General features: G+C 36.8%; 2 protein-coding genes across 22 annotated transcripts in view; one reads left to right on the top strand and one right to left on the bottom strand.

The window, feature by feature from the left end:
• LOC105483346 (dipeptidyl peptidase 4) overlaps nucleotides 1-6,998 on the top strand; it is an 84,647-nt gene extending 77,649 nt beyond the window's left edge. For both annotated transcript variants that reach the window (XM_011744180.3, XM_011744179.2), the window contains exons 24-26: nucleotides 3,835-3,907; nucleotides 4,173-4,246; nucleotides 5,861-6,998. In XM_011744180.3, the coding sequence (XP_011742482.1) occupies nucleotides 3,835-3,907; nucleotides 4,173-4,246; nucleotides 5,861-5,962 (249 nt within the window). In that variant the 3' untranslated portion in view covers nucleotides 5,963-6,998. The remainder of the gene's footprint in view (nucleotides 1-3,834; nucleotides 3,908-4,172; nucleotides 4,247-5,860) is intronic.
• A 6,607-nt stretch (nucleotides 6,999-13,605) lies between these two features.
• Nucleotides 13,606-15,718, bottom strand: part of LOC105483348 (solute carrier family 4 member 10) — a 452,662-nt gene continuing 450,549 nt past the window's right edge. For all 20 annotated transcript variants that reach the window (XM_011744188.2, XM_024793282.2, XM_011744189.3 and 17 more), the window contains one exon: nucleotides 13,606-15,682. In XM_011744188.2, coding sequence (XP_011742490.1) covers nucleotides 15,616-15,682 — 67 coding nt within the window. In that variant the 3' untranslated portion in view covers nucleotides 13,606-15,615. The remainder of the gene's footprint in view (nucleotides 15,683-15,718) is intronic.

The following is a 15,718-nucleotide window of genomic DNA, read 5'->3' as shown; positions in this document are numbered from 1 at the left end:
CCATACAGTGGACTGTAAAGGGTGTTAATTGAGAAGCCAGGGTGCACAGTTGAGTAGGGAATGATCAATGGTTCCAGAGGCAAGGTGACACAGCTGCCTTTTTCTGGGGGAAAAATGTTCTGTGTAGCCTCAGAGCCTTAAAGTGGGTGTATGTCTCTCGGCTGCCTCTCTCCCTCTCACAGAGAGGTCCCTCTGGAGGCTTCTCCCAGTGAGCAGGGGAAGTGCGCATTTGAAATGGCACACTTATCTTGCAGTTGCAGGGGAAGCTTTTGTTTTATTTTTCTCTTGCTGCATTAAAGTATTTGTCTTTCTTTCTTTGTAGTGTAATATTGTTAATGTAAAACAATTTGCATCATGACACTTTTATCACAGTTTTCGTCTTTTTCTCAGTATGTTGCATTTCTCACCATGTCTAGTTCATCACAGCTACAGTGTGTACATCACAACATTTATCTTAGGCTCAGGGTTTTACTTGTTTATAAAAATTGTCTTCTTTCAGCCTGTATTCACTCCATTTAAGAAAAAAAAAGGCAGCCAGAAACTGTTTTGGTCCAAACTCCAGTAGTTATCACATTCCTTGCTAACTGTCCTGCGTATTTATATGTCTCCTAACTATTACTCTATGTTTCAATGACATTTCTCAGTTTCATGGCTCGGGGAGGTTGTAGGAGCAGCTTTTGCTTTTCAAGCTGCCAAGCAAGGCAGGCCGATGAGGCTTTTGGAGGTGAGGTGAGGTGGCACAGTTGTATATTTGGGTCAGGTCTGAGTGTTAAAGTTGACTGTCTTCTGCGAGCAAAGAGCTAAATTTAATTTGGAGAGAAACAAGGAGGCAGGAAGTCAGTGCAGGCTGAGAGCATGGCTAACGGAAAGGATCACCAAAGAGGACTCACACGAGGGCACCTGGACCTGCAATTCAGGCGATTAATGTTCACAATCAGTACTCAAGCCTCAGCCTTTCTTGTCTCCAGCTTTGAATGCTGCACAAAACTGTCTTTTAGGGAGATTTATTTTGACCTATTCCTCTCTGAAGGACAGAGAATTGCTCAGAGTTCTATTGCCCCATTAGGCTATACGTCACTTGCGTAGTCACAGAATATGCCTCCCAAATCACCCAGGGCTGTGCAGAGCAATCTCTCTTCTGATTAGCGCAATCTGAGAAGGCATGGGGTCTTAGGAGGATCTCAAAGGATACCCACTATTATTGTGCACTTCAGATTCCAGGACTGTTAATTAACATTTTATTTCACACTGTTTCTTTGCCAGAAGATCACATCATAAACAGCTTGGAATTTTAGTAGAGACGCAGCGCAATGTAGGAAGTAAAAAGGACTTGCTGTCAGACTTTGTCCAGCTCTGACACTTGCTGTAGTTGTGACGTGGTGCAGGTTACTCACCTTCTGAGTCTCGGTGCCTCCATCTAGAAAGCAGAATTGGTCTAGACCTATTTTAAGCGAATATTGCAAGGATTAGATATAACAGTGCTTTTATAAACCCTTATTTATATGTGATGCTTAACACAGTGACAGGCACAGAGTAAATGCTCAATTGAGTGTTAGCTATTATCATGAATGGCATGGTGTATGGATTGAAAGTGGGCAAAACATATCTCAATACATTTCAGAATAAGCATATTTTATTCTGCCTACCACAGCTGATAACACTTGATTCTGCAAAACTAGGACCAAATATAGTGGACACTGCAAGTGCTTGATAATTTATTTCATTTACTCATTTAATTGATAAATATTTAGCATTCTCTTAGTTGTTAAGAGTAATGCACAATATAGACAAATCTTTTTTCTTATGGATCTTATCATTTAGTGGAGTACATAATAAGTAAATGTTGATTGACTAGATGAAAAATGAATGGAGGGATGAATGGTGATGTTGGGGTGGATGGACCGATGGATTTATATTTAGATGTATTTATCTGAGACATCTTACCAGACAAAAAAGTTTCTCAAAAATAAAAGGAGTCTCACTCAGGTTTTTATTCTGAGAGTTCATGAGTAAAATTCTCAGTTTGGGTGAGAAATGGAATATGGTCAGAACAAGTAGGAACTAGCCTGCACAGAAGAGGAAGCGCATTTGTTTTAAGCCTACCAGGCCAGGATGACCTTGGGACATTCAGTCAACTGAAACATTTTGGGTGGCTCTGTCCTGAAAGTCATAGATAAAATGTCTTTTTTCCAGAAACACTGTTAAAGAATTCTCACATCAGCATCAGAAATTTAACCCCCAAAAATGCTTTTGCCATGCCTCTTGGTTCCTATAATTGTGACAGAGTAAGAGGAGTTACAGGAGCCCACCCTTATTTAAGGTGAATACATTCCAAGACCCCCAGTGGATGCCAAAACTGTAGATAGTACCGAGCCCTCTATACATTATGGTTTTTTTCCTCTACATATATACATACCTATGATAAAGTTTATAAATTAGGCATTATAAGAGATTAACAATAGTTAATAATAAAATAGAACAATTATAATGATAAACTGTAATAAAAGTTAATTGAGTATAGTCTCTATTTCTCAAAATATCTTATTGTACTATACTGCAGGTAACTGAAACCATAGAAAGCAAAACTGCCAATAAGGGGGGACTACTCAATTCCAATTTTATTGAAATCAAAGCTCAAAGAGCAGCATATCTCCAGTTGCATAGCTCACTGATATTGAAACTGGAACTTGAATACAAACACAGTTACTTTAGCCCCATTCCCTTCCTGCCAGGCCACCAAGTTTCCCATCAAAAATATAAGCTGATATGAGCTACAGAGATATCTGTGAAATATAAACCTTGGCTTTCATAAAGTTGAATTTGATTCACCAAGGTGCTGCAGGACCAGCTGGCTGCTTTTAAACCCATGGAGATGCTGCTGCCCCTTTCCTGCCCAATCCATAACAGGACCATCAAAGTGGACTCTAGCTCACCCCCTCCCAAAGGCACTACAGTATTTTGTGGCATTTTTACCTTCATCCCAACTTTGGTAAATATCCTCAAAATTGGATGACCAGCTCTAGATGCTTTCAATGGCTTTTTCATTCAAAACTCCTGACCCTCATTATAGGAGCCCTGGCTCAGGCCACATAGCAGTCTCAAAAAGCTGAGTTCCCAATTTTTTTTTAATCCTATTTCCTTGACTAATTTGGGTATGACTTGATCTAATAGTATCTCCTCTAATACACAGAATGAGGCAGACAACAACAACCCACTGATTTTCTAAGGCCATTTTTGATCTTTTTTACCCTCTTCCCCTCCCATATGTTACATTTGCCTAGGTTTTTAACATCTGTTCCCAAAGAGGTAATATTTGCTTTTCATTCAGAGCTTAGCAATGTGGACCAAAGTTCACATGACATATTGCAGAGTATGTTTAGTTGCAAATGCTATGTACAGGCTCTTTGAAATGTAGCATGTATGGCACCATGTGACACATGGTTGCCATGGCAATACACTTTTTGGCTGAACTACAGCAGAAGCCCATGGAACATACATTGCTAATATGAGACTCTGCCCTGTGCTAATGCATAGGACACAGCCAATCTGGGATCTGGGACTCAAGGGGTTTTGCATGCAGGCTGGGTGGCAGGTGCCCTCTTCCTGCATGTTCAGGGAAGATGTGGCATCCTCCCTTCCAGTCCTGTCTCCTAGGCACAGGGCATGCTGTGCATTCTGCCATGCATGGAGACAGCATTTGCTTGAATATCGGTTTGCTATATTTTGTATCAAAGGGGGCCCCAGCTGAAAACATTTTATTTTGTAAACTGAAGTGAAAAATCAGTTTATGGCAGATCCTTTTTTGAATAATGACATTCTTTTTCCCAATTCCAGAATTCAACAGTCATGAGCAGAGCTGAAAATTTTAAACAAGTTGAGTACCTCCTTATTCATGGAACAGCAGATGGTGAGTTTCAGTTAATTAGACTTTTTAGTATCACAGACAGGTTTGCAATTTCACTACTGACAAAACAAAAGCATGAGGGGCAAGACTGTTACATTTACTTCAATAAAACAGTGTTGCTTTCCACAAGTCACTTGTCTTGGGCTAAATGGGATGCTGAGTCCTAGAACTTCAAACGGTCCCTTTCTTCTTGTGCCTTTCCCACCCCTTGGTACCAGAAAACTGGAGCGGCTATTAGCTACTTTATGTTTCCTTTCTCTCCCTGCAGATAACGTTCACTTTCAGCAGTCAGCTCAGATCTCCAAAGCCCTGGTCGATGCTGGAGTGGATTTCCAGGCAATGGTATAGAAAAACTTTGTGCAAGGGGAGGGAAGTTGCTGGTGGGGTATAGTTTCCTCTTTCTGGGCCAATTCTCTTAGCAGTGCCAGAGACAGGACAGAATAAAAACATTAAAACAATTTTTTTTTTTCAACGTGAAGTCAGAAGAGTGGTATCCTTGAGCCATGCACAGAGTGATGTTCAATAATATTAGTGAGTTTGTGGTTAAGAAGCACAATATTGCATATCCTGGGAGTATCAAGACACTGCTCTCCTGTTCATGTGATTGTTCAGTCTCTCCCTATTTTGATTCAGAAGTAATCACTTATTCAGTAAATGTGTGGCAGAGTAATTCTAAAGTGAAACCAGCATGATAATAGCTCAGCTCAAATATGAAAATCCATTTCTGTCTGGTACGTATTACTAGCCATTTGAACAACAGTGGGATCTTAATAATCAGCATGCTTCAGTTTTTGCAATTGCAAGGTGATCTTTTGTTAAATAACCACAGTTTATTTATTAAACAATTAGGATTGTTTTATAAAGTCAGAAATGGCTAGAGCTGTTGTTGTCTATGCAGAGGATATTTCTGGTTATTATGTCAAATTCATTTTCTGCATTAGAGATTTTCAGATGAAGGAAAAAATACGTATTTTTATGTATGTATGTATGTATGTATGTATATGTATTTATGTGTCCTCTAACGCACGTGATCTGCTATGTGCTCAGTTCAAATGGTGCCCAATGCATAGGAGTGGGACAGTTACTTGATACTGAGAAAAACTGGCTATCTTTTGGGTCAGTGCTTTATAACAGTTTGAAGTTTATTTTTCTACTATTAAAAGGAAAAACACATGCTACTTAAATTAAGCTTTTTTTTTTTTAAGTTAACTTATGTCTCCGTAATTTATGTTTGCCCAGTAATGACTTCCCAATTATTTAATAAGGTATGAATTGATAAATTTTTGCCCCAGATCATAAATTCCTTTTATATAAATGTCAAATATACAGATTTTTAAAATACCAGTTTAAAATCTAAGTGTTTGCAAATAATACATCTGACTTTTGACTTCACTTCTATTAAACACACATATGTAATATTGAAATAGATTTTTTTCTAGTTTCTTGGTGCTATATATTAGGCAACATTGCTTTTAAAAATCATTTATTTTAATACAGTTTATCTTACTAGAGTATACAGAAATTTAACACTTGATAACACTCTAATTAAAACAAGTGGGCTTAATGGGATAAGCATTCCTTCCTATGCATGGTGTATTTCTAAGTGACCTTTGAGTCAAATTTGGAAATGGATTGGGTGTTTTAATTAAAATTTACATATCTTTAAAGCACTATTCAATAAAGCCAAATTCACAGTGAGTTCTCTCAGCACCTGCAAAAGAGGATCAGAGACTTTGCAGGACAGAACAACATGCCCTGGAAAAGCTCTGGGGGAAAATTAGACACCCTCCTTGACCCTGTTTCAGTTCATAAACTGCTTCAGGAATTAAAACACTAACACTCTGTTTTATACCATGTATGCTCGTGAGAACTCATTTGAATTTACGTTTTTTTTTTTTTTTTTTTAAAGAAGACAACTAACTTCCTAATTCTAACTTTTTTTCTTTCTCTCTCTAGTGGTATACTGATGAAGACCATGGAATCGCTAGCAGCACAGCACACCAACACATATACACCCACATGAGCCACTTCATAAAACAATGTTTCTCTTTACCTTAGCACCTCAAAACACCATGCCATTTAAAGCTTATTAAAAGTCATTTTTGTTTTCATTATCTCAAAACTGCACTGTCAAGATGATGATCTTAAAAATATACACTCAAATCAAGAAACTTAAGGTTACCTTTGTTCCCAAATTTCATACCTATCATCTTAAGTAGGGACTTCTGTCTTCACAACAGATTATTACCTTACAGAAGTTTGAATTATCCGGTCGAGTTTTATTGTTTAAAATCATTTCCGCATCAGCTGCTGAAACAACAAATAGGAATTGTTTTTATGGAAGCTTTGCATAGATTCCCTGAGCAGGATTTTAATCTTTTTCTAACTGGACTGGTTCAAATGTTGTTCTCTTCTTTAAAAGGATGGCAAGATGTGGGCAGTGATGTCACTAGGGCAGGGACAGGATAAGAGGGATTAGGGAGAGAAGATAGCAGGGCATGGCTGGGAACCCAAGTCCAAGCATACCAACACGAGCAGGCTACTGTCAGCTCCCCTCGGAGAAGATCTGTTCACAGCCAGACTGGCACAGTTTTCTGAGAAAGACTATTCAAACAGTCTCAGGAAATCAAATATGCAAAGCACTGACTTCTAAGTAAAACCACAGCAGTTGAAAAGACTCCAAAGAAATGTAAGGGAAACTGCCAGCAATGCAGGCCCCCAGGTGCCAGTTATGGCTATAGGTGCTACAAAAACACAGCAAGGGTGATGGGAAAGCATTGTAAATGTGCTTTAAAAAAAAACATACTGATGTTCCTAGTGAAAGAGGCAGCTTGAAACTGAGATGTGAACACATCAGCTTGCCCTGTTAAAAGATGAAAATATTTGTATTGCAAATCTTAACTTGAAGGAGTCCTTGCCTCAATTTTTCTTATTTCATTTCTTTGAGTGTCTTCATTAAAAGAATACTTTAACTTCCTTGGACTCATTTTAAAAAATGGAACATAAAATAGAATGTTATGTATTATTATTCCCATTCTACATACTATGGAATTTCTCCTGGTCATTTAATAAATGTGCCTTCATTTTTTCAGAAGTAATGACTTGTGTCTTGAATCAGACCTAAACCACACTGGCATATGGACACATTTATCTAGAAAGACTCTTGTTTATTTTGTTAGTAATCCCTTGTAAACATGGAAATAGTCCAGCTTTGGTAAAAAATTAGATACATAAAAATGTGTTAAGCTAAATAGTTCATAGGTTTTTGCCTAATAATATGCAATTCTCTTATCATAAATACATATAGCTTTTGAGAAATCAAATATTTTAGTTATTTATATCATACACAATTTATAATTTTATTGCAGGGAACTATGATGAGGCTCATATAAGAACAAATACGATCAGAAATATCATTCTGGCAGTTCTTATGGCTCAGGAGAAGTAGTCAAGTCAATTACTTAAGTGATTGACTATTTGTGGTTGACATTAGTATAAAAATAAAAGCATAATTTTTTTTTTTTTGAGACGGAGTCTTGCTCTATTGCTCAGGCTGAAGTGTAGTGGCATGATCTCAGCTCACTGCAACGTCCACCTCCTGGGTTCAAATGATTCTTCTGTCTCAGCCTCCCAAGTAGCTGGGATTACAGGTGCATGCCACCACATCTGGCTAATTTTTGTATTTTTAGTAGAGACGGGTTTTTACCATGTTGACTAGGCTGCTATGTTGACTTTTGACCTCAGGTGATCCGCCCGCCTTGGCCTTTCAAAGTGCTGGGATTACAGGCGTGAGCCACCATATCCGACTGAAAGCATAAACTTTAAATGCTGAATTTGGCCTAGCAAAGCAATGTCTAGATAACAGAAAACGTCATTTTTTTTCCAATTATTTGCAAAACAGCCTCATTTTAAAAAATTTGACTTTGTGAGTTTAAACTTAGCTTCAGACCATTTGCTAGACAAAGTTTTCCCAGACAGGGTGAGCTACAGCATAAAAACCTAAAAATGGAAGAAATGGAAAAAAGAAATCTATCAATTCAACATAAGACTGATGAGTCATGCATAGGCATGGACAGTGGATTGTGAAATCCATCTTCAACTACAGCTTCAGAGTGTGCCATTGAGTAGCTTCACCTTAATTAAATCTCAACTCCCACTCCTCCACTGGAACCACAAACTGACCTTCCAGTCTGTAGGGCTCTTGTCAAAATTCTGCTCCTTAATACAGTTCAATCATTGTGAGTAGCTGGACCAATATTTGCAGAATTGTATATCAAGCAGCAGTAGTAATATATGTTCACATCCTGGGCAGCATTAATGTTGACTAGGCTGCTATGTTGACTTTTGACCTCAGGTGATCCGCCCGCCTTGGCCTTTCAAAGTGCTGGGATTACAGGCGTGAGCCACCATATCCGACTGAAAGCATAAACTTTAAATGCTGAATTTGGCCTAGCAAAGCATATTAGCAAATTAAATAGATATTCTTCTTTTATCTTAATTGAAGCCAGACATTGTACATTGTCAGATATTGTACAACATCAGATATTATACAAGCCAGATATTATAATCATAATATCTAAGTCAGATACTATTTAATATTTGTACAATATCAAAATAATATAGATTAATATTCCTTTAGTTTCTAAGCATGAGTATTTTCTCTGGAGCGAGGTAATCCCAGCACATATTTTTCAGGCATTGAAGGCTGCAAAAGGTAATGATGTGAGTAAAGTCAAAGTAGTTTTCATTTGACCCTCATAGGACAAGTTTTCTTTTCCAATGAGAGTTTTAAATTAGCTTATGGAAAAAGAAGAAAATGGACAAATAAATTAGAGATAATCTGAGAATAAGTTTAAAACATACAGGAACCAGTCATATCACTAAGATGTGCAGACTTGTCTTGATATTCATAGCTGCAGCCTCTGCAGACACAGGAATGGCTAAGACTCCTTTCATAAACAACCTGTGAGAGTACACCAGGGCCCAGAGGCACATACCCGAAAAGAAGGGAGAAATGGCTTACATCTCTTCTATGGGTACAGGGTTTGTTTTTTAAGTTTCTATCAAGATTTTTAGAAAATCACTAGGAATTATTTTAACATGTTTTGTTGGAAATTTTGCTAAATATGATTACATACCTTCATACTTTCTTAAATATCAGGCACAGAATATAATTCAATGCATCCTTGATAACTCAGAGCCACTACCATATAAGTTAATGAACGTATTGGGCTTTGTGTCATTCTGCATACTTTGTTTCTTTTCTTATTCGCAGGTAGTCACTGAGGCTACCGGTTCCACTTCTTGGCATTTGTTACTTTTGCTCAAAGTTGATGTGAGAATACTGATTTGTAAGACTACTAGATTTGCACAATATTTACGATTCAATAAACTCTAAATAAAAAACATACCAAAACGCAAGCATGGCTTTTTTTCCATAAGGTAAGAGGATTTTGTTGGTGCACTCTGTGGCAGTTATTTCAGTGGTGTCCAGGAACCCTCTAGTGTACATCCTGAGTGACCTAGAGTGTGTATTCAGGATGTCTGAGGGATACAGATGATTGAGAATGACAGACAAGTGGGGGTTATAAAGTATAACATCACAGCTGGGTGCAGTGGTGGCTCACGCCTGTACTCACAGCACTTTGGGAGGCCGAGGTGAGTGGATTGCCTGATATCAGGAGTTCGAGACCAACTTGGGCAATATGGTGAAACCCTGTCTCTACTGAAATACAAAAAAGCAGTTGGGCATGGCAGTGTGCTCCTGTAATCCCAGCTACTCGGGAGTCTGAGACAGGAGAATCACTTGAACCCAGGAGGCAGAAGTTGCAGTTAGCCGAGATCACACCATTGTACTCCAGCCTGGGAGATAGAGAGAGACTCCATCTCAAAATAAATAAATAAATAAATAAATAAATAAATAAATAAATAAAGTATAACATCACTATCTCATGAGGAAAGCTCACAGCATGGTATGAATGAACCAATGTTATGCTCTGTAGAAATGTATCATCTTTCTGCACGGTCTTCTTTCTGTTACAATATTAACATTTACACCCAAGAATTTGAATTAATAGATAACTTCCTTACTTGAGAGAATAACATTTTTTTTTGTTTGTTTGCAGGCTTTAAGCCTCAACAAACTCGATAAATTCTTATTCTATATAGCCTTTGATCTGAACCAACTCTTTCAATTATTTAAAAAGCATGTGTGATTATGGAGTGAAGTGTGACCATCCAACAATCAAAACCCTTATTTATTGTTTAAGCTTCTTCTATCCAAAGTCCTGATATTTGTGACTCACGAGCAAAAAAGGTGTTGCATTGGGTAAGTTTGGTTTCCAATGTTAATAACAGAAAGATTGGTGGCAAAGAAAATGTAACACATTAAGCAGAAATATTAATCATCATAACCTGATTCTGGTTCCATGAGCCAGAATGAATAACCTGATAAGGAGGAAAGCGGTCACATCTCACCTCCTGCTGGAGACACAGTGCACTGCAGCTGAGGTCAGATGGACCTGGGTTAGAGTCTCAGTACCACTACTCACTAGTGGGAAACATTTAAAGAACAATACTTAGCCTCTTTGAACTCCAGTGTCTTCATTTGTAAAAAGTACAAAAAGACCTACCTTACAGAACTGTAGCATTGCTATGAAGATTTACATAGATACAATGCCTGACACCTTCCTTTCACCTTTTCCCTCCTCCTAGTAATAACCATTTAGCTGCTGCTTCTTCATGGCTCCATAGATTACACAGATTCTCGCCTTGGTCTTCTGTGTCCTCGGGTGCTGGGCACTTGAAGGTACTCATTAAATATTTGCTGTGTTCCAATATTGACATGTCAGTGACAATTCCTTTTGGATTTGTAATCACTCTTAATAAACTGAGCAGCAGAATCTCCTGGTATATTTCACTTATTACATCAAGAGCCTTTGCTGGCTGGGTAAACAGCAGAGCACAGATCTGGGCTCTGGAGAGTTACAAAAGAGGGACAAAACACCAAACACCATCTCTACCTTCAAGGGGCTTATAAATAAATGGAAAAAAGAAGTCACATGAAAAAAATATGTAACTCTACACACACCAGAAGGCAAGAGGATCCAGACAGAAAGCTGAGTCCAGGGTGAGAATGTAGGGTAGGATTCAAGGGTGAGCATAGAGAAGGTGGTTTCTGGATTATTATGAAGCAGTCATTGTCTGAACTGTGTACCATGCTTAGGTTTAAGTCTCAGGCTTGCTGTGGACACTGCGCTTTTCAGAACACTTTGTTTTTTTTCAACTACAACTATATACACAAATATGTGTAATATATATATATAGTCTCCATATATAAGGGGATGCACTACATAAAAGTAATTACAATAAAGCTATTGTGTCTGGAGTTACTTGTTAGGTGCCTAAGGAGTATACTTGAGCCTGTTTCATTTCTACCCTAATACAAATTTATACATCACTCATGAAAACTTAGTTTTGTCATCTGAGAGTCATCCTGGAAGGGAAATTCCTAAGGAGACGATTCCACTGTTTCCCCACTATATTCTCTACTGTGCTGCTCTATTAATCATTTCAAAATTCATTACTCAAAACTCTTAATGGGTAAAATTCCAACAATTCTAGGATAGAACTTAACATCATTTGTAATGTCTCTGACTTGTGTTTCTATCTTTTCCTACAAGTCTTCACTACCCTTCTAACACTCCACCATATTGGGCTGTTTGCTGGGTTCCAAATATGCCATACATAAAATATGCCAGGCTCTAGTTATGCCATATAGCTTTACTTTTAAATTTCATCTTTATTTCAATACTGACATAGGTTTGAGAATCTTTGCAGTTCCGGTGTTGCTGGAAAAGGGGTCCTGATCCAGACCCCAAAAATGGGTCCTTGGATCTTGCAAAGGAAAGAATTCAAGGAAAGCCACGGCATAGTGGAAGAAGCAAGTTTTTCAGAAACTGCTTCGTTACAGTGTGGGGTATCCTCAGGAAGCAAAAGGAGGAATGCCCTGTCCTTTGTCAGTGCCTCCACTTTTATAAGGAGTTACAAAGAGCTACAATGAAACTTGGAATATGCCTACATGCTCACTGAAGGCAGGGGCCTTCGGTGCGACTGATATTACATGACACTTAATCTTTTAACCTAAGCTTGCTCATTAATGTTACCTCTAAGTAAAGAGGGCTGAATTCTTAGGACATTGGGACATTCTGCAGGCATGGTGGGAGATGCTCTGTATGGTCATAAGTATTCTGTAATAATAGGTTGTAGCCAGCTTGGAAAGTGGCTGTTTTCAGACCATAAACATTAACCTTATAGGTGCCTTAAGAGCATTCTAGCTCTTCACTTCAAGATGGAATCATTCTGGTCATACTTCATTAGACCAGAGGCCTAGTGGGCAGGGGTTCCTTCAATATCTGGAGTATATTTCCTTCCCCATTTCCATTCTAATTCATGTGCTACCTCTTCTATAATGTTTTCCTCAAAGTCTGCCCTATTCAAAAAATGGCTTTACTCATATGACCAACTCAGCACATGTCACATTATTTATAGCTATGTATCCACCCTGTCCTTAGAAGCAAGGATCGTAGTCCTATTTCAAAGTACCAGCAGAAAGGATAGTATCCAGTACACCAACAGGAACTGAACTGGTGTGACAGTTGTATCAGTTAGCCACAGCTTTCCACAGAGAACATTAAAGGAGATCTCTAAAGTAAAAGTATTACCAGTAATCTTTGATTATTAGGCCTCTTCAAGGGGACTAACTATAATTAACCTCTCAATGTAGACATTTAGAGAACCATCATATTATCCAAATGACTCTCATAAAACTTTCAAATGCCTGTAATCTCATTTCATTATGTGAATATATGAGATAGATACTAATATATTAGAAAAATTAGAACGCAATCTTGCAATGATAGTAAAATAGACAAGTGCCCAGGAGCAAATAGGCTAAAGTTAAACCAAAACAGAGGTAGGTCAGTGCCATAGAAAACAGAATAAGTCACAATTTTAAAAGTCGAAAATCCTAAAAGATCTAGCAATCATGTTGAAATACAAGTTGCTTTTGGATCATTAGTGGAGAGTTTCTATCAAACTCTGGGTTTAAACTATATCAAGGAGACATTCAGATTATATGTTTCTATATTACATTATACAGGAAAAAACTTCCCAATATTGTAGGCTGTGAAACAGGAGCAATTACAAAGTAAACTCAGTAGTCAAGAGAAAAATACCAAGCAGTAGGTTAGATAGAATTCTGAATGCAATTATCTCCACAACACACTGCCAGATGGCTCCAAAAGAATAATGGTCCCATCTGACTTTTGTAAGAAACAGGGAGGAGACAAATTTTAGGAAATGCTTTCCCCATGGAAGTTAAAAACAGAAGTCTAAATAGAGTTCTAATAATGAGGAATACTACTAACGACCTTGGAGGTTTTTCCTAACATAAGAAACAATGTCATCTGCACCCATTTCTGGAAAAATGAGTAAATATATCCTTATATAGTTCTCATAATCTTCTGTTCATAAAGTTCAAATTGTTTACTCTTGAAACACACTCTTAAATTGTTTATATCACCAAGAGTTCTTAGCTTTGGGGGTGTCTAAATTTAAATATTTTATTCAAACAATCAAAATGTTTTACACTGATTTACTAATTAAAACAAAGAAAAAAGACAAGACACTTTGTATCACAATTTAAAATGTGCAAGGAAATTAGTTAGGATAAATATTTATTTCCACATAACATTTCTTAATTGTGAAAAACACAATATCCTAGTCACATTTACACATTACTTAAACTTTTCGCTAAATTACATTCAAGATATTCAGTAATTTTAACCAGGAATCTGAAATTAGAAGTAAATATATAATACTACATTTTTCTTATATTTTATATGATTTCAAAATATTAGGATTAACATAGGGATAGCTTTAAAATTCACACAAGAACAAATTGACTATAAAAATACTCAGAAATACAGAATTTCATTGGATATGATTGCTTATTCAAATAGGTGATCATGTGAAGATTTAAATTCACTATGATCATTTTCAACAGAACAGTTATTAATATATTAAAACACTAAGAGACTGCTTTGGGGAATCACTGGCTAAATCATAAAACAATGAAAATGTTTACAATGTATCTGTATTATAAAATACACAAAGGCAACACATTTGGAACAGAAAGTTTCTGTATTTTTTCAGCACTTATAAATATGAACTTCATTAACTTAAAATTCTTCTTTCTATAAATTTTAGGCTCATGTTCCATAAAAAGGGGGGCTCCTTAAAGAATTGTGAGGGGAATTTTTAAAAGGTATCAAAATGTAGAACTTAATGGAGGCTTTGTTGATTTTATTTCCTCTCATTAGTTTAATCACAAGAGGAACTTTTCCTCACTTTTCATGTGCACTTCCAAGCAGAGTACATAATTAACAGTCTGTAAAAGCCACAGGGCTCTGAATTATTGTAACGGAATATTGGAGTATTATAAAGTTGATGATTACTGCTCATTCTTAGGAAGCAAGAGCATTATGAGATTTAGTTTTATTAACTTCACATTCATTGAAAGTGAAATGAAATACTGTATTTTTAGTAATGTCCAAAACTTAACTTTCTCTCCCCTTATATAAGTTTAGTAAAGATGTATTATTTTATATGGACTGAAATATCTACAGAACCTTCTCAAATAGAATCTGAAATTTTCTTTTAAAAGACTGTTTTTCCACAACATGCATTTAATTTAAAAGTGGAAAAAAAACTGCAGAAAAAAATGACAATTGGACACCTGTTGGTCTAACATGAGAACATGATTCAGGATCAGCATTAAGCAGTGCATGACCATTAGCCGCAGAGTAACTGTACAGGAGTGGAATTTCACATACAATGATTCACCATGTGGCATTCCACAAGTATATGTTTATTTGGAAAACATCTGTTGTCAGTGGGAGACAAACTTAGCATATTTCTGATAAAGGTTTATATTGAAAAATCCCACAAAACCGTTACAAAGTTTTTCTAAAGCATTTCGTACAAGCCTAGTATTTGATCACTAGTCACAACTTGAATTTTAAGCAAATACTACTTAACTCTGCATTATGTCTGATTCTCCTTAACAAGTTGTAAATAGGTTTCCATATAGTTTTTCAAGTGACTTTAAGTTTTAGTTACATACAAATTGTTAAGTATTAAATGTATCATATTAAATCAAGGAAATGCATAAATACAATTATTAAAAAATGCTTTCAAACTAACTTTTTGATTTGGGTCTTTTGAAATAAGTCACTAACACTAAGCTATAAAAACTAAAAAGAAGTAAGACAACCTTTCAAAAATTCTTCTGAATGAAATTATCAGGCATCTTCAGGTCACTAAAGTAGGAAAATACAAACTAGGTAAATATGACTTATCTCTTTAAGGAAGCTATTGCTCTCATAAAACTGACAATCAGAATCCAGTTTACAAATGTCTAAGGTACAGCAAGGAACACACAGATTCTTGCCTTGGCTATTGTATCTGCTCGCAGGGGTGTCTCACTGCTCAGAAGTTTAAACACAGAAATGAAACAAGTATTGCACTACTTACAGTGTGAAGGTGGATTTGGGTTGAGGGACAGAATTTACACTACATGATCAAAGCAGTTTTATTAATAATTGTGACACTCTTCTCATATATATGTAAAAAATAAATTGAAGATCGAGTCATAGACAAGTCTCCCTGTCAACACCTTTCCCTGAGTCAGCTTTCTTCTCTTTTCGGCTTTCAATGCTACAGAAGGAAAAAAAGGAGACATTTATTACTGCA

The sequence above is a fragment of the Macaca nemestrina genome, chromosome 11 (assembly GCF_043159975.1).
Source record: "Macaca nemestrina isolate mMacNem1 chromosome 11, mMacNem.hap1, whole genome shotgun sequence".
NCBI classification, from domain to species: domain Eukaryota; kingdom Metazoa; phylum Chordata; class Mammalia; order Primates; family Cercopithecidae; genus Macaca; species Macaca nemestrina.
The sequence above is the reverse complement of the archived record's forward strand: the minus strand, read 5'-3'. Positions and strand labels throughout refer to the sequence as shown.